The sequence below is a fragment of the Watersipora subatra genome, chromosome 10, assembly GCF_963576615.1.
Source record: "Watersipora subatra chromosome 10, tzWatSuba1.1, whole genome shotgun sequence".
Taxonomy (NCBI): domain Eukaryota; kingdom Metazoa; phylum Bryozoa; class Gymnolaemata; order Cheilostomatida; family Watersiporidae; genus Watersipora; species Watersipora subatra.
Window position 1 is genome coordinate 27428652 of NC_088717.1, and position 24194 is coordinate 27452845.

A 24194-nucleotide genomic window follows, 5' to 3' on the forward strand; every position below is an offset into this window, starting at 1 on the left:
AGTTGCTATTTTATGTTACTAATAGAAAATAGCAGTCCAGGGCGTATTACAAGAAGAATGTTTGGACCTTAGAAGGTCATATCTTTTTATAGATTAGTTGATGGATTATTTTAACATTGCTCATAGTATAAACTGCTATGTCGGGTTTCAAGTTGATAGTTTATGGTAAAGTACATTGTTTTTTTTGGGACCCAAGTAAGACTGTCATTTGTAGATTACATGGAACAGCGTGACTACACAAAATAACTCAGTGGTCTCATAACAGCTGCATGCTCTTCTATTGAGAGCCATTCACGCGCATACTGTAAATCTATTGTAAATACATACAGTATTCTAAAGCAATGGTCGTATAGGCCTACTGCATTTGGCCCTAAGGCCAGTATGGCGCTAGTTTAGACCACGGTTACATCAGTTTCATTTATTTATTCAGTTATATTTGGACACACATTGTTTCTAATTGTTAAAGTTACTGGTAAGGGTAAGCCTGGTATTATGATCATGTTTTTAGATTAAATTATTGATTAAGGCAATTGAGAATAGCTTGGTATGAGTATTGTATAAAAATATTTAGTGAGTTAATACTTAAATGCCGAGCATCAGATGTGATGGGTCTGTGTAGTTATTTCAGCATTGGCAGGATGACTTTACTGAACATTGGTGCCATAGAACTACTAAAGCATCAGTCAGTCTATGTAGCATGTTTTCAGTACATAACCATAGAATTGTCAATTTTTCTGCCTTCCCACGGCAGGACTTGAGTTGTGGTGGCCTGCTGAAGCAGCCTTCGCCTAATCTTATATTTGGTGAATAGGTCTCGCTAGCGACAAGTCGGTCTTCTATTGTGATGACACCTTTTGATGAATGGCTTGCTATGGGATTACGGAACATTTCTACTTTGCTATTATTATTATGCACAAATAAATAAATGCCGTAAAACCTTTATTTGAACGCCATGGCACTCTATTTATCAACCATTCTCTTAGAGTGGCGTTTTATTAGAGGTGACATTCAAATAAAGGGTGGCGATGTATTTTTCAAACCCTTTGTCAGGATGTTAAAAAGATAAATTTAACCGTTTCACGGGTGAATCACATGTCAAATATTTTTCACTCTTCTTCGGGCGGTGCGACATTAACCCTTTTGGATGCAAAAAATTTGCTAACTTACCTCCAACTTGTAGATTTTTAAAATAAAGATGCACGAGGAAGCTGATACATGTCTCTACCAGTTGACATCTATTGCTTGCAATTAATCAACGATGGTCTTATAGTCTGTCTTGCAATTTGTTGGAGCTTTCAAGTTTTTTTATTTCATTTTTAATTTGAAGGTATATTTTTATTTTATAACCATATATTTAACAAGGCTGCATAAAAGCTCATTGCATTCATTGATATGTTTTGTTACAGTTAGCAGCCAAAACTGGCTTTTCATGTGCAATAGAACAGGAGGTATGAACGTCGATCCATTGTAAGCTGAGTTCAGATTACCGCAATCATGCTATCAAATATTATGCTATAAGTATGCAAATTTATAAGTTTTATAATAATAATCTATCAAATGCTACAAATATGTATTTAAGAACAAGTGACATAAGCAAATTATAATACATGCAGCAACCAAAATTAACATTTTAAAACAAATATTAACATTTTTAAAACAAGAAATATTAGCATCCTATGCTCCGCCGGTTGCATTCTGATTGTTGCGTTCTGATTGTTGCTTTCTTTTAAAACCATTTCATATTTTTCTGGATGTTCAATACCTTTCACATTGTCTTCTGACCTCGACTCTTTTTCTGCACAGCTGAGCTAGTCGATATTAGCTTATCGCTATAGTCGATATTAGCGTCTGAACAGTTTTTAATAGAAACTTATAGCACGATTAGAGAAATCACGTGTAATCAAAATAGCCTCAAAATACATAGTAGCACATTTTCCATCGTGAATGTGAAAACCTTTTCCCACATACATCGAAGTATCAATAATGCGTTAAAAATGGAACTGCTATTAGCCTGATACACTTACTAATTATTTCTATGGTGTTAAAATCAAAGCTTCTAACGGAAAAACTTGAAAAGTTGGCGTTGGAAAATGAACTGCGATACAAACAAAGACAACGAACGGATAATTTTTTGTTTTATCGAGTCATTATTAGTACGGTTTTGCGGACACCTTTTTACTGGTCACTTGCTATTATGGGTTCGTGAAGATTAAGAATGTCGAATAGTATTGGTCAAATAGAAGTGGCTTCAAATAAAGATGACGTTCAAATACAGGTTTACGGTAATTAACTGTTATTTATGTACGAATACGCTTCGCTATTTTGATCGGACATGTTTGAACACTTGGTCGGCAAATAATCGACTTTTGTGTTCCATTTTCACAAATATTAACTAAACCAGCATACATATTCATAAAAACTGCAAGTGAGAAATAACTAATTTCTTTATAGATAAGGATATGAAATTTGTGGTGTTACATGGTGTAGACATGGCATATTCAGAGATTACATAGTGCATTAGTGCTACTTTCTGGAATTATAAAGAACTCTCCAAGTCTATGGAAACCATTTTTTTCCTCCGTACATTGTGACGTAACTGTTTCTCCTTTATTACTGAGGATATATTTAATTGTTGTGGAGTTGTCTTGAATCGATGGCTTCCTACAGCATTTAGCCAAGCCACTGAGAGCAACGTATTTTATAAGCAGTTCTCCATTAAGACAGGATGTGCAAATTTGGAATAGCGACCTTAGAGCCGCTACTAAAATAGAAACTAACCGCTGGTTGTGCCAAGTTTCTTTGAATTAGCATCATTGGCTGTTTTCTAATCTCGGGCATAAAGGTTTTTGTTTCATACTATGCGTTTCCTAATAAGCAAATTCTTTTCCATAGTGCTTTGAAAGTAAATATATGATGTGTTGAAATCTTTGCGGGACATACTTTTTTGCTTTATTTCTCCGTAGTTATACAACGGTTGACTTGACATTGATGTGTTAGGTGTTGCCTGGAGCCAGCTGTTGTCAGTTTATTAGCTTACTCCCAATCAATAGTGTGAAAGTCCTAGAAATTCCCCTGCCGTTCCACTGATTTCTTCTGGAGTAAATATTCGCATGATGAAGGAGATAATGTTTAATGATCCAACAGAGCCAGATGGCCTTGCAAAGGGTATCATGTGATTATTACAAATGCATGTCTTGGCACACACAAGCTTTGTTAAAATGCAGACCAGCATGCCCGATATATGCATGGTGTTTAAAGCTTGTTTGACGAGACCGAGACCGTTATCACACTGAGAACTTATCCATTATTCTTGTACAAGCTTATCTATGACATACATAAAAACTCTGTCGTTGTATAGTGTTTAAAGGTTAGTTAATTCTGCTGATATCTCTTTGTCAAAAAGCATGCATAAGCATATAATTCATGCATTAGAGAATACTTTAAAAATCGCTTCGCTGTGTTTTTATGTTTGTGACTTCCAATAAGCATAATTTATTTTGTTTATTTTTGTCATAAAAATTTATGATTTTGTCGGCGTAGTATGTGTTAGATTCTGTTGCTAAAGTGGATTTATTTTTAGGGCTTATTAAACATTAACATAAACCTGGAAATTTATAGTAGTTCAGCTATTCTGTCAAATGTTTGGTAGCTTGGTTTGGCATTTGTTAATACGCATTCATAGTCGACCAATATCTACACTGAAGACTAACATAGTCGACCAATATCTACACTGAAGGCTAACATAGTCGACCATCATCTACACTGAAGACTAACATAGTCGACCAATATCTACACTGAAGACTAACATAGTCGACCAATATCTACACTGAAGACTAACATAGTCGACCAATATCTACACTGAAGACTAACATAGTCGACCAATATCTACACTGAAGACTAACATAGTCGACCAATATCTACACTGAAGACTAACATAGTCGACCAATATCTACACTGAAGACTAACGGAAAATATCTAAGAGAAATATGAATGAGCCGCTATTCTAACTATTAAAACGCTCAGTATATTTTATGTGTCAGTGATTTCTGGCTTGCATTTGCGTTTGTATAATTTCTTGGATCATGTGCATAGAGGAGTTGACAAGTCAGCAATCATCTACAAAGCTGGTTTGTCAAGCTGGTCATTTCATAAAAAGGGAGGGGATGCTGTTCTGCAATTTCTATCAACAGTTTTATGTGAACTAGCTCAAGCTAGTTCTGGTGTCTGAAAAACTGCTAACGACATTTCCTTGTGATAGGGAATTTGTAAGTAGGAATAGCACTATGGAACTGTACTGTTTGTTAGTTTTTGAAGTCAGTATTGAACCGTTAAAGTGATATTGACTATGGAATATCGATATCAGTTACTTCCAGAATACATAGTTTAGGTATCAATAGAATCAGATTTAATTAAAACTAACATTGAATGATTTCAAGATGACTCATTGGCCACTTTGGCTTGAAGTCGTGTAAACTAAGTCTGTTAATCCAACATCCGCACACACACTGCTGGTCTAGTAATATTGACAGTAATTAGAATTTTCTTCTAGACCATTGGTGTCAGAAATGTTGTCTTCTATTGGTGTCAGAAGTGATTCCAATTTTATCTGCTTCACAAAATTGAAAGCCGAACCTGAGTTACGATATGATATCATTTTTTGCTAGGAATCTATTTTTTGAAAGCGAGTTCTTTTTTATCAATAACATCTTGTAATTAGTTCGGAAACTGCTTCTTTCTAACTTGTGTTACTTGTGTAGTTTACACGGATATTATTGCTGGACTGCTGCCATTGTGCTTTGGTATGATGTTTTTTGCTGCACTCAATTCATACTGACTTTTTTTTACTTCCATTTGACGTTGCTTCCTTTTCTGTCCACTATGCATTATGTAAACTATTGCATATTGGTAGAAGACTCTGTGAGCCTTCATAAAAATGTCTTCATAAGCCTTCCTGGATTTCTCATTTTCGCTCTTAAAGAAGGCAATGGTTTTAGAAGCACCTCCTCATTGGGAGCTAGTAGAAGTACTTCTATAGCCTTGTCAAATATATTTTATGGTAAAGTTAGTCTTTCCAGCATTTAATTTGTTCAACAATTTGCTTTAGAGTGAATCTAGTCAAAGTAGAAAATCTAGTTTTTAGGTTTAGCTGAGAAAACAAGCTGGTCAAAAATTACGTTTTCCAAGTCCTGGTGCCATAAATCATAGTTAATATATTATTTTATGAATCTGGATTAACTGTCTAGTTACTACAGGGCAGGTAGCTAGCAACATACTAGCTTAGTGAGATGGAGAGCTGTTTTTTCCCCTTGAGCCATCATATCCACATAAATTAGCTCAACTCTGTCAGATTGATGTGATTTATCTATTGAGTAAGTGGTTATTACTTTACTACTACCTACCGTTTAATCTCAAAACCCTGTAAACCTCGTATTTGTTTTTATGCATTCTCATGGTGCAGCTGCGATTTTCTGTTTCAGGTGTTAAATATTGTCTATAGCAAATTGACTCAACACTTGTAAGCAAACTAACATCCGCTTTCTCCAAAAGCTTATATCATTAGGCAACTAATCCTAGAGGTCACGACCCTTTCAATGAGTTTGTTATGCATTCTTTTGTTTAAACCCTTAGTCATAATATCAGTGCAAAGTGTTGAATGATTGCTTGAGTATGGCTTTTGGTGAAATTATCACTGGCCATTCCGTGTAGTGATTTTTATGATTATTGAATAATTATTTGTTGACAACAACCTCTTTAGATATAAAACCTAATAAGTAATCTTTCAAAAAAGATGTATGACTGTTTTACTTTATTGGCAAAAATTTCATTTCAAACAAATTTTTTTCAAGTTAAGCCACACAAACAATCACAAAACGAAAAGAAAATAAGGCAACATTTAGCTACTGAAATCAAATACAGTAAATGGTTTTACATATAGTGTCAAATTCATACTAGTTATGGTCTTGCAGCGTGTTCAAAAGTCTTAGTAGTAACACTAGTTTAAGTAATGTACTAGCGATGAGATACCGCCGTTGTTTCTACCAACTTAATATAATATAATTTTGAGAGCATACGCTGCCATAGCTGTTTCCTTAAATGCGTTCCGGGCAGTAGTTTAAATGGTGTATTCATTCTCATAACTGTTTGGGTATTCTTATCCTTTGGCTGTAAGAGATTGGATATGGATGTTTATCAGTGTATTTGTGCATGTACAAGTTAGCAATGAGCAATCAGGTTGAACGGGTCAGAGAAAGTTGAGCATGACATATGATATTTTTGGTTTTGTTTTCGTTTCAAAGATCGTTATAGATAATTCTGTTAACAGCGGTTAAGTAGTATTTGAATTACTCAACTCGGCTTAACCTATAACTTTTTAGAATTAACATTTCGTTTACACAAAAATAACACAAAATGTTCTGGTAGGACATGTTCAGATTAAACACAATCTTGTTTAGGAGTCTTTTATGTATAAACACTAAATTTCAGGTCATTTGAAACATCAGTTTTCGTGTAACTGTCTAAAATGTAGGCCTACATGAATATTTGTCCATAGCTTGAAAACTTACACTGGTTTCAATCAATCATTTGATGACACTTAAAAATAATTGTGCTGTATTGTTTACTCAATACTAGACTGAGTTCCACCTGTACATCACCCAACGGGGTCTTTAAGAATTTATTAATCATGAATACATGAGGAATTGTTGAAAAACATATCAGATACCAATTATACAGACTTTTAATTCAGTAGATTAGGTACAGATTCAAGTCTACAGTGATGGGGTAGGTCTATTAAAGGTGCCTTGTAGCTCATCAGTGAAAGGGAATTTAACATAAATGTGATATATATAACTGTGATGTACTGTAACATAAGTTATCTGCGGCTAATTATGGCTCGTTTTCACTGAGGTCTATTGAGATAACAGCATCACATGGTCGTGACTCACATAAGATTTTAGAAGTCTTCTATTGTCATGAAGTAGTTCACGAAGTAAATGCAAATATTAAACTTTAAAGGGATTTTAGAGTTTGTAGATGGATAAGTAGGCCTAGTAGATATTTGGTGTAGTACTGCAATGCTCTCACTTTACAAGTGCTAGTCGAGATTAGTGGTTTTTCTCTGAACAAGGTCGCAGGTAAATCAGGTGTAGAGTACTCTTGTTATTTTACGCGATCTTTCGCTTAAGTTTCAAAGAGTCAAGCATTTGTCTTTCACCGATAGAGCAGATGTTGTTGCTTGTCCAATACATCTCATGTGCCAGATAAAAGCAGCTAGGCTGTAGCCTAGCTGCAGCATCCCTATGCAATCCTTTGTCCCTGCGGTATTGCAGCTTTCCTCGCGTTTTTGTTCCAGTTAGTCACCTTACCAGCGGCAGGCTCTGATAGGACCGTATCTCTCGTGTGAACGGTTATATACTCCTACAGTGCTACATGCTCCGTACATTCGTGTTTGGTGCGTCTACTCTCTCGCACTGCGCTCCTTATAGACAGCGTCTAACTTATCTTCCTCACCTTTTACGAGTGGACAACAGAACCAGTTATGTAAGTATTTGTATTGTTATGATTTTTATTTGATGTAGTCGAATTTCATGCTGTGGCTTCAATACCAATAAATGTTTCATTGCTCTTGGGCCTATTCCAAATTCTCTTTGCACTTGTGACTGACTTTAAAGATGGTTTCAATTAGTTTTTTCATAAATCTGTGTAATATTTTAGTTCAAAAATTAGTATAGTCTGCACACAGCTGTAGGACAGAGGATCAAAATAATAGGAATTGCAAAATATCTTTGAATAGCAGATAATGAATCATAGCAGTGTGCTGGCATAATTTGCTGAGATAGCCGTCAGCCAACACTGGTAGCATGCTTCTATCTGAAATCAGTTATCTGGATGAATTAATCCATTGAATGAAGTAGATAAGCTCTCTAAAACTCCTAGTTTTGTTCTGAATCTTATTTGAGTGGATTAACTTGCCTTAATGACAAGTTAATCCACTCAAATCTTAGACAGTCCGCTACTAAACTGCACAAGAAATGTCAGGTTTGTCGAGACTCTTCAAAGACCTGTAAAATACACTGGTGTTAACTATTCCCTCAACCCTTCTGTTCACTTGTCACTTTTTCATGCATGAGTTTTAGAGTAGAGTTAGCTCTTACTAGGCAATCTGTAGAGGTACAGCTAGTAGTCAAAGGGTCAAGTTTCTTCAGAGAGCTTTCTTTCGCTACATTTCAACTGCAGGCCACGTAAGCTAGTGTCGGTTGTACTAAAACGCAGACAATTTCATCATATGGTTATTTGCGTTTCGAAAATTTGCCTAACTGATATGGTACCACAGATGACCTGAGATGAAACAACATGGACAGAATGCATTTTGAACAAATGCATTATTTATTTTCATTTCAAAACTATCTCAGTTAATCCGTGTGTAACCAATATCAGTTTTTTGCTGATTTCAATTTGACAGCACCTAATCTGAGTAATAGATAGAAGCTGATTTATCTTATCACCTACATACGAATTCTATTAATCCGATTGAACTTAGACTGTGCAAGATGATAAAATGTAGTGGTAATTATCAGCGTTAAAGATTCGCAAACTCATCCACTGAGAAGGGTCCTGAACAATGCAAAGTGACTCGTAATCGATCCATGCCAATGTTTGTGCTAGCTGTTTTTGCATAGAGCGATGCTTGTTACTGTTATCTGTCTGTTGACAAATTTTGTTGTACTCATCTATAGTCCTGTGATCGTGTCTATAATTAGTATGTCTATAGTTCTGTTAATGTCTATAGTTCTGTTAGTATGTCTATAGTCCTGTTAGTATGTCTATAGTCTTGTTAGTATGTCTATAGTTCTATTAGTATGTCTATTATAGTTCTGTTAGTATGTCTATTATAGTTCTGTTAGTATGTCTATAGTTCTGTTAGTATGTCTATAGTTCTGTTAGTATGTCTATTATAGTCTTGTTAGTATGTCTATAGTTCTGTTAGTATGTCTATAGTCCTGTTAGTATGTCTATAGTCCTGTTAGTATGTCTATAGTCTTGTTAGTATGTCTATAATTCTGTTAGTATGTCTATAGTCTTGTTAGTATGTATATAGTCTTGTTAGTATGTCTGTAGTCCTGTCAGTGCGTTGTCTACAGTTGTGTTAGGCCGTGTGTAGTGGGTTATACAATCATTGAGTGATGATCACTGTGAGCAGCTGTTAAGACCAGGCCCAATAATAAACCAATTAGAAGATTTTTTCTAACAAAGGCCACATTGGGCCACATATGGCCTGCAGTCAAGGTAATTTCATCTTTTTAGGGAGTCAACATCACTCCCTAAAACACTCATTTTTGTCACAATGGTAGAAAAGGATGGCCATGGCTTCTCATGCACTGCATACTGTGTCTCTTTCATAGGGGAGAGGAGAAGGAGAAGATGCTGAAGGCAAAACCAGAGATGGTAAATGGTACTCGAGTTGGGAAGATGATGGCTGCCGGGAAGGAGTACGAGCCAACAGATGAGGATAGAGCTTACGAAGGATGGAAACATTTATTACCTTGCAGACCATCAGCCAAGTAAGAACACTTTTTTATCTCTCCTTTTACCATGGCTTGTCATTGCTGTCCCAGTTATTAACCCCTGTCATTCATCGCTGTCACATCTAGGATGGTGAATAGGAGGCCTGGATTTCTGCATATCATGCACCTCTCCCGTCATACATAGGCTTGTAACACCATATCATCTATTGAAATTGTCATCGTGATAACAGCGTCCGCTCTAGCAGTTTACCCTATTCTGTTTTTCGATCTTGTAGTTTCACTCCAAAGGTGTCTATTTCAAGGGTTCTCATTCAGACCTTGTGTTTGCTGCTGTTCAAGAGGTCTTTGTTACCGCGTTCTCAAGGTTGCCAGTTTTCAGCTGTATTTTATTGCTCGAGGCACTAGCAGAGATGATGTTTGCTGTAGTCTGTAGCATATATGTTCACTTGGCAGAGTTTGGAGTTGTTAACATCCTTGATGACGTCACACATTCTTTTCATTGTGTTGGTATTGAAATGTAACCAAACAAGCAACTAGGATGCTTGCTAGCAGCCGTACGTGTGACATCACATGTTTACTGATATCTGTGGTTATATAGTGATTGGACAAACACTTTTCCTAGTCCCTTTATCAGATTTAACTCGTGTATGTCCTGAAAACTCTGGCTATGAGCACTAGGCACTCCCAGCAGCATCCTATCTGTTACCTAGCTGTTACCCTGTTATGCTGCTAATGTATCTCTTTATATTGACCTTGAATAATATAAGCATTCCTTTGGGTAAGCAGTTGATCAGTTTGTCCTGGCTAGTCATATGAATATAGCATAGACTATATAGCCTGAAGTGTACTCAGGGTGTGTTAGTAGAGCTAGTAGTAAACATCGGCTTACAGCACCATTTTATACTGTAAGTAGTAATTTATAGTGTCTGTAGCTGCTGCTATCAACTCCAGTTAGTAGATTAGTTCTTTCTAAGCCGCTCTCCCGTCTAGCATTAGAAATTTAACTCATTATTAAATGCTTCCATATGTTTATGTTTAGGCATGAACTACCAGTTGGAATATTGTTGTTCGTTTTTATTGCAACTCTTTGCGGTATCTAGGGAATGGTAGCGTGTAGTACAGATGTAGATATGAGGGCTTGTTTTTGGGTGAGTCCAAGCCAGCTATTCATGTATTATTGCTTCCACTGGCTCATATTATCTGTATTTAGTTAACCGTTGTCAATGGAAACTGGCGGTCTTTCTATGTTCCAGGCTATAATGTCAACTTGATATCGGTTAAATCAGGCTTGTTTTATATTAAGTTTCCATAGAGTGATAGCGTATTGACACCTGGGTGCGCCAGCGCCGAAATACTACCCTGAGCGACAATCAGATCACGATTCTACAGTAGAGCGATGTATGTGCCAAGGCATATGGGGGTTGGTATGTCATGACGTTGCCACTGTATAAAAACTTAGCATTACTTGTGCCTGTCAGCTCTGCAGAAGTTACAATTGGATTCCAAATTGGCGGTTTGCTAGTTGGGTATTCACTCTCTGGCATGGCCAGCTCTGTAAGGTACCCTAGGAGGGACCAATATAGCTCTGTAAGGTACCCCAGAAGGGCCCCAATATAGCGCTGTAAGGTACCCCAGGAGGGCTCCAATATAGTGGCCAACTCTGTAAGGTACTCCAGGGGGGCCCCAATATAGCTCTGTAAGGTATTCCAGGAGAGCCCCAATAGAGTGCCAGCTCTGGAAGGTACCCCAGAAGGGCTCCAATATAGCTCTGTAAGGTACCCCAGGATAGCCCCAATATAGTGCCAGCTCTGTAAGGTACCCCAGAAGGGCCCCAATATAGCTATGTAAGGTACCCCAGGACAGCCCCAATATAGCTCTTTAAGGTACCCCAGGACAGCCCCAATATAGCTCTGTAAGGTGCCCCCGAAAGGGCCCCAGTATAGATGGGTATTTCCGATTAAGTTATCCCTCCATGAATAATGAAGAAATTACTGGACAAAGAAATTCATGCACTCCTATGTATATCCCTAGAGACTAATCAGAGGTTTACAAAGATGAGAGGGACAAAGAGATACCCTCAGTGTTAGCATGTATTTCTCTGTCATCAATCATTCCTAAACACGCTTCCTCTCATCTTCAACTCACATCTTCAACTCAAGCTCTCCTTTCTGCCTGCAAATCTACTTGCATGATGCTATGTGATAGAAATATGGCCACTTCAGAGAGCAATCACCATATCTGATAGAATACGGCTTCATTCCCTCTATATAGGTGAACTATCACTGGGTGAGGAATTATGTTGTTCCCGTTAACACTAGAAGTTAACACCAGAAGTTAACACTGGAATGCTGCTTGAGCTGCGTATCTAACAGCAGCTGCTTTTACACTTTGCAAGGTCATGCTCTTTATCATTTTCCAATAACTTCAATGTCCTAAGCTTTCTTCAGTTGCCAACCACATGTCAATAGTGTCTGGTTTGTATGGTTAGTGATAAACACAAAAGGAATATAAGTGACCAGCGCAAGGACACCGAATGACCTTTATCATCACCCTTTACTTTGAAGCTAAATATTGTGTATAGTACTATAATAGATGCACGGAACTAAATCTCTTTGAAAATTTGTGGTTAGCTGGATTTCAGGGTAGATAAATTGAGGATCCATTGATGTGTTGCTGAATGATTTCATGACAATAATGGTATTGAACGCTGATTCATACAAGTTTGCTATTTTTGAAGTAAAGTGTTACCGGCATCACACCTGTGCCTAGCAGGCAGGACTCGTGCTAGAGACCGAAACATTCATTATGTTTCAGCTGTGCGGATGATGCGGACACGGAATTGTGCCCAATTCCAAAGATGGTAATTCAACGAAGGTTGAGTTACCATGCGAGAAGTGGTTCAATGGACATTCGCGTATTGCTGATCAACGCAGGTGTTTTATTAAATAATGATAAAGATCTATGTCAGAGGTCATAGCGGCGTGTGTGAAACTGCTCAAATCGGAAAAACAACAAATTAAGTATGGGAAATGTTAGAAATGGAGTGGCTTGCTCAACATTTACTTGCGCATCATTCGTAAGTGTCGTTTCCATATTTTGCAAGAATGAAACACTCGTTGAAAATTTGCGAGTAACAGAACCCACTTGACTTGCAAATTTTTTCTATTTCTATCGTGTGGATGACAAAGACTTGTAGATTCACCGTGTCATGGACAAATAGATCTTGTTAATTGAATGTTAACTATTTTTGTGGCAAATTCTTTTATTGTTTTCTATCTTGCTGATTAAACTCTGAGAATGAATATACTTGAGGTACTTTTTTACAAATCGTTCTGGAGACTGTAACAAAAGCATGTTTAAAAGTTTTTAGCAGTGTTTTATGTTTTTTTTTTTTGTAGAAACCCTAAAACATTACCATTAATAGCAGCTGGTCCATTCAACTTTGCCGTGGCACACTGGGCGACAGCTATATTGTATAAAGCCTATAAAAAGGGTCTGAAGGAAGACGATCTGTATGACACCCCGTGGAAAGACTCGGCGGATTACAACTCTCAAAGGTACTCAATTTCACCATATTTACTTAAATGGCTCGGTAATATGCTTTGCTGGATTCCATCATGCTCAAAGTTCATACATGCAAAATGCATCAGGCCCTCCTGTATGTAATCTGTTGATGGGCATTTCTACGAGCGGAGCTCATGTAGCATAACGTCATAGGGAATGCACCCTCCTAGTAGTAGAAGTTACTAGCTACACTCATACTTGAAGGCAGTCCATTGATTTATGCTTTACCGCTCTACAATAGAGAGTTAATATAAGATGAGATTAGTGAGATATTAACTTGTACATAGGCTGCTGTGGGAACTGGAGCCTATTATTATATAGTAACTGACTAGTAAGTGCACTGACGAATTCTGGTGAACATGTCTGGGTAACTCATCATTTTTTCAATTGTTTTTCTGCTGTAAAATTGTCATCATCATAAAAAGCGTGATAAAGAAAGTGTATTTGAGGGGCTCGTGTGAACGGTCTGACATGTAGCTATACATATGTATTGTGTTCACACCAAGAGTTAGTATCTAAGAGCATTACTATAAGCGATGAGCCAGTGGTTATAATACGTAAAGCTTGCCTTCTATTGCTGACAAGTTAATATTCTCATGTAGGTATCATTATATCTAATGTATCCTGGACAGGTACAGGTTTAGCGTATGAGCCAATTCTAATATGACTATTCCACCTATCTCAGCGGATTCTACTGTCCATAAAGTATCCAGATTATTAGTTATAATCATGTAATGTATAGACAACAAATCGTCAGATTTAATTGCGTTCATTTAATCAACAATAGTACTTCTTATAGTCTGTTATATGTAATCAACAATAGTACTTCTTATAGTCTGTTATATGTAATCAACAATAGTACTTCTCATAGTCTGTTATATGTAATCAACAATAGTACATATTATAGTCTGTTATATTTAATCAACAATAGTACTTCTTATAATCTGTTATATGTAATCAACAATAGTACTTCTCATAGTCTGTTATATGTAATCAACAATAGTACTTCTCATAGTCTGTTATATGTAATCAACAATAGTACATATTATAGTCTGTTATATTTAATCAACAATAGTACTTATAATCTGTTATATGTAATCAACAATAGTACTTCTTATAGTCTGTTATATGTAATCAACAATAGTACTTCTCATTGTCTGTTATAGACTTTTCCAAATTCATGTACATTCCTGATCAAACTGACTTAAAGGTTGACTTGCAACAAAATTCACATTACCGTTATTTGATATGAAAAGATTCACCATGTCTTACTCTGTTGTGTTGTAGGTGCAAAATATGTGGAAAGGTGATTACAAGCTCTTAAAAGCTCAAAAACGAACAGAAAATCGCAGCCACACGAGGCCGCCGTAGTTTGGATTCCCTTTCTGAAACGGCTCAAATGTGATGTAGTTGTGAGAGATGGTTTCTGTTTACACTTTCTTGCAACCTTGTTCGTCGAAATATTTTTACAAATATTCTTCACCCATTCAATAAAACTATGTCTATTGTTCTTACGCGTCTGTTTTATCGTCATTGTAGTGCTGTCACGTTTAGCACTGATATCTTATAACTTACCGTAAAAAATCGTTAAACTTTTTAACCTTAGCTCAAAGGAGTACATATCATTGTCTGATAATCATGACGAGCCTGTTGGTCACCTGTGATAATTGAAAAGTGCTGCAAAATCTATTTGCGAAGTATTGGGTCACATGATCAGATTACGACTTGACGATTGAATAATGCCGAAACAAAACTGTAAAGTAGCGAGCATCTATATTTGATACGGGGTCTTCGGTGAAACCCGAAGTGTTTGTCATAAACTAGTACTACGATAAGTTTTATATTGAGCTTTGTAATGGCCTTTCAATTCACGTGAGAACATACGTGACAAGCCGATAACCAAATTTCGTGGTTACATCATTGAAATAAAGAGATTCCAATCTACGGCGACTTTTCGTTTTTGAGCTTTTAAGAGCTTGTAATCACATTTCCACATACAGTCAAACATGGATAACTCGAACTTCACGGGACCGAGCAAAAGTGTTCGAATTATCAGAGCGTTCAAGTTATCAGAGCACTGTCACAAGTCCATGTATTTACTTATTTATTAGTAGATACATGTACATATACAAACTATAATATAAATCAAAAGCACAAATGGCTTGTTTCAAATTAAATGCTTCTAATGTAAAGTTTAAAACGTTTTTATCAAAAAGTATAGAGATTTTTCTATCACTTGAGATTGGTTTGTTGTTTGAGGTGATGTTATTGCCAGGACGTTTTTTAGATTGACATTGGCAAAACTTGATCGTTGTTGAAATGGTCAAAAGAAAAGACATCTTTTCTTTTGAGCGTTTTACCCACGATCAATTTTGCCGATTTTTCTTGAAGTTTATGCAAAGATTAGCTTACTTTACCTGGGATTCGTTAAGAGCAACACTCCGAGGCAGTTCAATTAGAAGTTTTACGAGGTTTTACGGTACATTGTATATCACTCACGCTTTTTGAATGGATACTTATTGAATGTACACACGTATTCTGTGTTTAGGTCAAACGATGAATAGTTTTTTTAGCTAAGACAACGTATACGTTTAATTGCAACAATTTTTAAGACGTTTTAAACATTCAACATTCTGACGTTGATTCAACACGGAATCAACGTCGGAAAACTATTCATCACGGGCTAGCCGGGTCACGCACTCAAGGATTTTCGCCACGCATACACAAAACAAAAACAACAGGGTAGACCCATCACCTTGCTTCCGAAGGGCGATCGCTAAGCGGATGTTTGGTATAAATCAAATTTGACCAAACCTTTAGAAAAGTCGTTGACAAAAATATTTTGCCGATGGTGGTAATAACGACGCTTATGAATTACGAAAAGATGAGGTTTACCTCTATGGCTTTGAATAAAGTGATTTTCTAAAGCGATAACAACCGTTTCGGTAACTGTTGGGCAAAAAGCAAGAAAACAGTTCGAATTAACAGTGTTGAGTTCGAGTTATCTATAGCAATTCATCATTACGTGGGAACGGACCAAAGAAACCGTTCGAATTAACCATGTGTTCGAGCTATCCGTGGGCGAGTTATCCATGTTTGACTGTATTTGGCACTTACAACGCAACAGAGTAGGACATGGTGAATCTTTTGATACCAAATAACTGTAATGTGAATTTTGTTGCAAGTCAACCTTTAAGTAATAATATTATACTAACACATTATACTAATACATCTGTTATACTAATACATCTGTTATACTAATACATCTATTATACTAATACATCTATTATACTAATACATATATTATACTAACACATCTATTATACTAATACATATATTATACTAATACATCTATTATACTAATACATATATTATACTAATACATATATTATACTAACACATCTATTATACTAATACATATATTATACTAATACATCTATTATACTAATACATCTATTATACTAATACATATATTATACTAATACATCTATTATACTAACACATCTATTATACTAATACATATATTATACTAATACATATATTATACTAATACATCTGTTATACTAACACATCTATTATACTAATACATATATTATACTAATACATCTATTATACTAATACATCTGTTATACTAATACATCTATTATACTAATACATCTATTATACTAATACATATATTATACTAATACATCTATTATACTAACACATCTATTATACTAATACATATATTATACTAATACATATATTATACTAACACATCTATTATACTAATACATATATTATACTAATACATCTATTATACTAATACATCTATTATACTAATACATATATTATACTAATACATCTATTATACTAATACATCTATTATACTAATACATATATTATACTAATACATCTATTATACTAACACATCTATTATACTAATACATATATTATACTAATACATCTATTATACTAACACATCTATTATACTAATACATATATTATACTAATACATCTATTATACTAACACATCTATTATACTAATACATATATTATACTAATACATCTATTATACTAATACATCTATTATACTAACACATCTATTATACTAATACATATATTATACTAATACATCTATTATACTAATACATATATTATACTAACACATCTATTATACTAATACATATATTATACTAATACATCTATTATACTAACACATCTATTATACTAATACATATATTATACTAATACATCTATTATACTAATACATCTATTATACTAATACATATATTATACTAATACATCTATTATACTAATACATCTGTTATACTAATACATCTGTTATACTAATACATCTGTTATACTAACACATCTGTTATACTAATACATCTGTTATACTAATACATCTATTATACTAATACATCTATTATACTAATACATATATTATACTAATACATCTATTATACTAACACATCTATTATACTAATACATATATTATACTAATACATCTATTATACTAATACATCTGTTATACTAATACATCTGTTATACTAATACATCTGTTATACTAACACATCTGTTATACTAATACATCTATTATACTTATACATCTGTTATACTAACACATCTATTATACTAATACATATATTATACTAATACATATATTATACTAATACATCTATTATACTAATACATATATTATACTAATACATCTATTATACTAATACATCTATTATACTAATACATCTATTATACTAATACATCTATTATACTAATACATATATTATACTAATACATCTATTATACTAATACATCTATTATACTAATACATCTATTATACTAATACATCTATTATACTAATACATCTATTATACTAATACATCTATTATACTAATACATCTATTATACTAATACATCTATTATACTAATACATCTATTATACTAACACATCTATTATACTAACACATCTATTATACTAATACATATATTATACTAATACATCTATTATACTAATACATCTGTTATACTAATACATCTGTTATACTAATACATCTGTTATACTAATACATCTGTTATACTAATACATCTGTTATACTAATACATCTATTATACTAACACATCTATTATACTAATACATCTGTTATACTAACACATCTGTTATACTAATACATCTGTTATACTAACACATCTATTATACTAATACATCTATTATACTAATACATCTGTTATACTAACACATCTATTATACTAATACATCTATTATACTAATACATCTGTTATACTAATACATCTATTATACTAATACATCTGTTATACTAATACATCTGTTATACTAATACATCTGTTATACTAACACATCTATTATACTAATACATCTATTATACTAATACATCTATTATACTAATACATCTATTATACTAATACATATATTATACTAATACATCTATTATACTAATACATCTATTATACTAATACATCTATTATACTAATACATCTATTATACTAATACATCTATTATACTAATACATCTATTATACTAATACATCTATTATACTAATACATCTATTATACTAACACATCTATTATACTAATACATCTATTATACTAATACATCTGTTATACTAATACATCTATTATACTAACACATCTATTATACTAATACATCTGTTATACTAACACATCTGTTATACTAATACATCTGTTATACTAACACATCTATTATACTAATACATCTATTATACTAATACATCTGTTATACTAACACATCTATTATACTAATACATCTATTATACTAATACATCTATTATACTAATACATCTATTATACTAATACATCTATTATACTAATACATCTGTTATACTAATACATCTGTTATACTAACACATCTATTATACTAATACATCTATTATACTAATACATCTATTATACTAATACATCTATTATACTAATACATATATTATACTAATACATCTATTATACTAATACATCTGTTATACTAATACATATATTATACTAATACATCTATTATACTAATACATCTATTATACTAATACATCTATTATACTAATACATATATTATACTAATACATCTATTATACTAATACATCTGTTATACTAATACATCTATTATACTAACACATCTATTATACTAATACATCTGTTATACTAATACATCTATCATACTAATACATTTTGTAATCAGTTATAGTGATAATAAGCGGTTAAAAGTTTGTCATCATAAGATTCTGGTTTTTGGTCAAAGGGGGACTCAACTATTGACTTTTCTTATTCACTTGGCTGTATTCTATTCTATTCTCACTGTTCATTCATTTCAGCTTTGAAAGGTTTTGGAATGAGGAGTTAAAAAAGCATGGGAAAGAGAAAGCATCAGTCGGTCGGGCTATTGTGCGGATGATACTAACCCGTCTCATAGTTGCCATGTTGTTGACGTTGCTCTTCTCAGGGTTCGCTATTATCGGCCCGGTAAGATCGGCTTGCTGACTGCTGTCTCTCGTAATTACCTTATACCAAAGTTAGGTAGGAAGGCTTGAGCAGTGGGGAAAGCTGACTGCATAGAAGTCATGGGTAATGCTGCTTTGTTTGACTACTCATAGAGTGTATCTAGCACTTTCTGATGTTTGTGCTAAGTTCAACATCGTTGTCGAGCAGCTTATAATATTGTTCACACGCTAGTGATATGTAATAGAAATACTATGCGTAATGTGAGGAGAAGGCGTGAGTTGCTGTCACACTCTGTAATGTTTACTGTGATATCTTAGCAACACTTTCAACAGTGTTATTCATTTTACATGAAGCTATATATTTGCTTCATATTCTAATGATTTGAATTATGGGCATCCTTGATTTTCATTCCTACATACTTTGTGTCAAAACTGATGTATAAATGAAACTGCGTGTCATTTAAATTCATATAGTGTAAGCTTTCGTTGAAATGTGTTTTTAAAGTAATTAGAAGACTCATCAGCTCGTTGTAGTCAGTCTTCTAAGAGACAGCATCAGCCAAAAGTTTTTGATGTTTAACTTACTAACAAAACTAAAAATCTGTATGTTAATGCGATAGTTTGTGGTCGGTTCATTTGTGATGTGTCACGCTCTTCCGACACGCTTGCTGTTTAAGATAAAAGATTGCTATAAACAGGATTCAAACTTGCACCATTCAGCGCCATTCGCGCGGCTCGTATCCATTATTACAGCTAGCAGCTCGTGGCAGTCCGGTGAGCTGGGAGACATCGTTACGTATGATAGGTATCTGTAGAATTATTCCGCGTCACATCATGGTACTCGACTAACGCAGTCGACTAGAGCGGTAAACACGGCTCATATTATAGTAAAGATTAGTGTACCAATCTAGTGATGAAATTGACTCTAATCGCGGCTCTCGGTATGATAAAAGCTAAAAAATATCCTGTTCAAACAATGTGTAGTTTTTAACTGTAGCAAAGGAGATCTTAGGGTATTTATATACAGCGAATCTCGACTTATCACTTTGACATACGATGCAGAAATTGAGCAAACATGTGTCTCGAAACTCAAATTATTTATCAACAAACATCATCCAAAATTGTCGGAAACATTAGAGTTTTGTCCATCGACGTATAAACAGTTTACTGGTGCATAGTTCTGTTTTGAGTCAAATAATAGAAAACATATATTTTAAATAAAATATATAATCTAAAATTTCATACTTTCTGTTGCCAGTTTTACGATGATGGCTCTCAGGAAAACTATCTAATGTTGGAGTAATGCCTATAAAATGAGGAAAGGAGTGCTTTTTATAGAGCAAAATTTAATATAGAAACAGCAGTAATTTTTTTTTACAAGTTCTTTAAATAATTTCCCAAGCTAGTAACTGTAGGAAGGACAAAAAAATGATGCAAATAAATGAAAGTTTGTTAGAAGTTAAAGCGAAGAGGCTGGACACGACAATTAAATATGAATCGAAAAATATCGTACATTACAAAAAATAAATAGCTGATTTTAATATAAGTTTCTTGTAGTCTAAAGTTGAATTAGCTGTGTATATTTGTCACCTACGAAACTATGCACTGTCCGTCTCCTATATTGCCAAAACCATCATATACGTATGGTGTAAAGTAAAAGTAAGTCACAATGTTGCTGTTTCAATGTATTTTATGTATAACACTCATGTTTGTTGTAGCATGACATTGTAGATTGAAAGTTTTGCGATAAGTTAGTTGTTAGATGTTAGATTTCTTGGCAAGCATACGGGTCATGAGACTTTGTTATCATGCTAGCCAGGCGTGAAGGATATTCCCTGGGAGTCTCCTTAACTAAGGCATCCGGCACATCCTTTTAGCAGTTGTTGTACTTAATGCTGTAGAATGTTACCTCAAACATTTTATGTATGTCAAAATACTTAGTAGAGGTTATAGCCTCAGAGTTAGAGGAGAACAAGGCTGGGGCTGCTGATACTCACGCCACCTGCAGTTAGTATTTTAAATGTGTACGTGAACAATCCTTAGTCATTATAGGATTGTGAAATTCAAAACAAAACTTGCTCTGAGATGAAAGAGAAACCGTGAGTTTTGTGTGGTGACTCGATGTGTCAGTCAGCTGATATGTTGGCACGAACAGGATATAAGTCTTGATGAGTGAGTTGTGTGACTAGCAACTTTGAATTGACAATAAGTGACAGGTTGTCATCTCCTGTCTAGTCACATCCAAATAGATACACGCAATTTGATTAGTGCTAATATTTCAGAATTATGACAAAAAAGGGAAGTTTCGTGAAGTTATCAAAAATTTCGTATCAGCCTCACATAAACTTCATTTGCTTTATTGCTTACAATACTTTCTTTAAATTGTTCTAGCAACTAAAGTATTTAGGTCACAGTCGGTACAGCAACCCTTTGTTATCTTTTTGGTCGCTCATGGCTGGTAGGAATTTTTGTTTTGTAATAAAAAAGTTTTCAATTCCTCTTTCCATTTTGTTTTAAATGTATGGAAAAACACTTTATTATCTTAATGTTAACTGTATATGAGATTCGGTTTATTTCTTATTCGTGCTAATCATGCAAGTTTATAGAAATGCATTTTGTAACAAACAATCTTCAATTGGTCGAAACGAACTGGTCTAAAAACACTTATACACATTATTTCTTTGTAATGGAAATAATGTAAATTATACACATTATTGTGCTTCCATGAAATAACAAGAAACGTAAGGATTGGTTATGTTTAAAATCAGGAGGTAGTAGCAGTCGCCCTTTATTGTAAATAAATATTATATATTTATTTAATATTGTATATATTAAATAAATATTATATAAATACTGTATATATATTATATATAAGTATTGCCTATATATCATTGCCGGCAATGGGAAACAAAAAATCAGAAACAGTTTTTGGTCGACTTATATTTGTGTAATTATTGGTAATATTTTTGAATCTACGTGTATCTTTCTCATACTTGAACCTCTGGCCTTTTTTCTCACAATTATCTTTTCAAACTGTGACTAAAGCAATCGCAACAACGGAATGCTTCTGTTTGATTTCTTCACCTTGACTTCACCCCTTGCCTTATGACCCTATGTTGCATACGTGATTGAAGAAGAGCAGTTGCTATAGTATTTGGAACTGTTCTATTATCTACATGTAGAATGTAAACAGAGATTTTTAGTTGTACAATAAACATGTGGTTTGTTTACATACTATGTGACAGACTTTGGTTTGTCACTAATGTAATGTTTTATTGTTCAATGAGATATTGCAGTGTCTAGGTGTGACGTGTGAAGGACACTGCGTAGCTGGTTTTCAAATATGTATATAAAAATATCATAAGTCTCAGGTGTGGTTCACTTATCAGGGTTCCATGTTTATTCCAGTAGCGGTTTGATACAAGCAATATAACAGGTTGCTGGCTAAGCTGGGCACACCCTGTATCATGTCCAGGCTTCTATTCTACGAACAATGAGTTATGCTATTGATATATCGATGGTATGACACCTGAACATCACAAGTTTGTTGCAATGGGAATGTAGACTGATGTCTAATGCCTCGGTATGGGTAGTTTCATCAACCGGCATGTTGATCCGACATGTTGATCCGCGTCAGAACCGACGCTACTGTAATTCATTATAACAGTTTATTGTAGCGATCTCAATTTAGTTTTATTTGTTTCCGATGTAACAAACTGCAACAAATACCATTGTTTCATTAACAAACCTGTTGGTCTATGCCAATAGAGTTAAAACTGACACAGCTGTGATTGGCTAAGGTAATTCAATTTAATTCATTTCCCATGTAATCCAAGTTTGGCTTATGAACTGATGACAACAGGGCTTCACAGAGACAACTATTTATACATGGAAAAATATTATTTTTGTAATAGCTATATGACATCTACAAATTGGAGCACTGAGTACAATTCAGATATTTCTTTTGGAAATTAAATGTTGAAATCTTTTGTTGTTCGAATGTATATTAGAAACTTGAGAGCATTTTGTACTTACCTGTTTTCATCATTAAAATAGAGCATTTTTGATACTTACCTGTTTTCATCATTAAAATATAGCATTTTTGATACTTACCTTTTTCCATCATTAAAATAGAGCATTTTTGTACTTACCTTTTTCCATCATTAAAATAGAGCATTTTTGTACTTACCTGTTTTCATCATTAAAATAGAGCATTTTTTTCTGAACAAAATATAACAATATAAATAGTTACACAAACGCTATTATCATCACAAATCTTTGCTGATATTTAAGAAATATCCAGTCGATACCTTAATAAGCCATCTGAAAATACAGCAAGAACGACACTGGCTTCATGTGAATGATATCGATGCTCATTGGGCAATCTATTTATTAACACGACGATGCATTTATTTGCAAATAGTAGTCCAAATATCTGCCCTGCGCATCGTCGATGCATTTCATTGGTTCGTGTAGCTAGGCCTTGACCTGGTTTTCTTTTGTTCTTGTCTCCAATTGGTTACTAATAGCTGTTGTTCTTACCAGCCAAACCAGTTGAACATAGCTTTATATTGGGACATCAAATATAACCTTACACCTTATACAATCAATGATAACAGTAGAATAAAAAACTGTTCTTTTGTTGGAAAATTAGTAAATTGTT

The 24194-nt window shown here is 34.0% G+C and overlaps 1 protein-coding gene across 1 annotated transcript in view; it reads left to right on the top strand.

The window, feature by feature from the left end:
• The first annotated feature begins 7360 nt into the window (after positions 1–7360).
• The window catches only part of LOC137405879 (ATP-binding cassette sub-family C member 5-like), a 50171-nt gene continuing 33337 nt past the window's right edge, over positions 7361–24194 (top strand). Inside the window, exons 1-4 of the mRNA XM_068092319.1 lie at positions 7361–7539; positions 9402–9560; positions 12923–13081; positions 19406–19553. Of these exons, the coding sequence (XP_067948420.1) occupies positions 7538–7539; positions 9402–9560; positions 12923–13081; positions 19406–19553 (468 nt within the window). The 5' untranslated portion in view covers positions 7361–7537. The remainder of the gene's footprint in view (positions 7540–9401; positions 9561–12922; positions 13082–19405; positions 19554–24194) is intronic.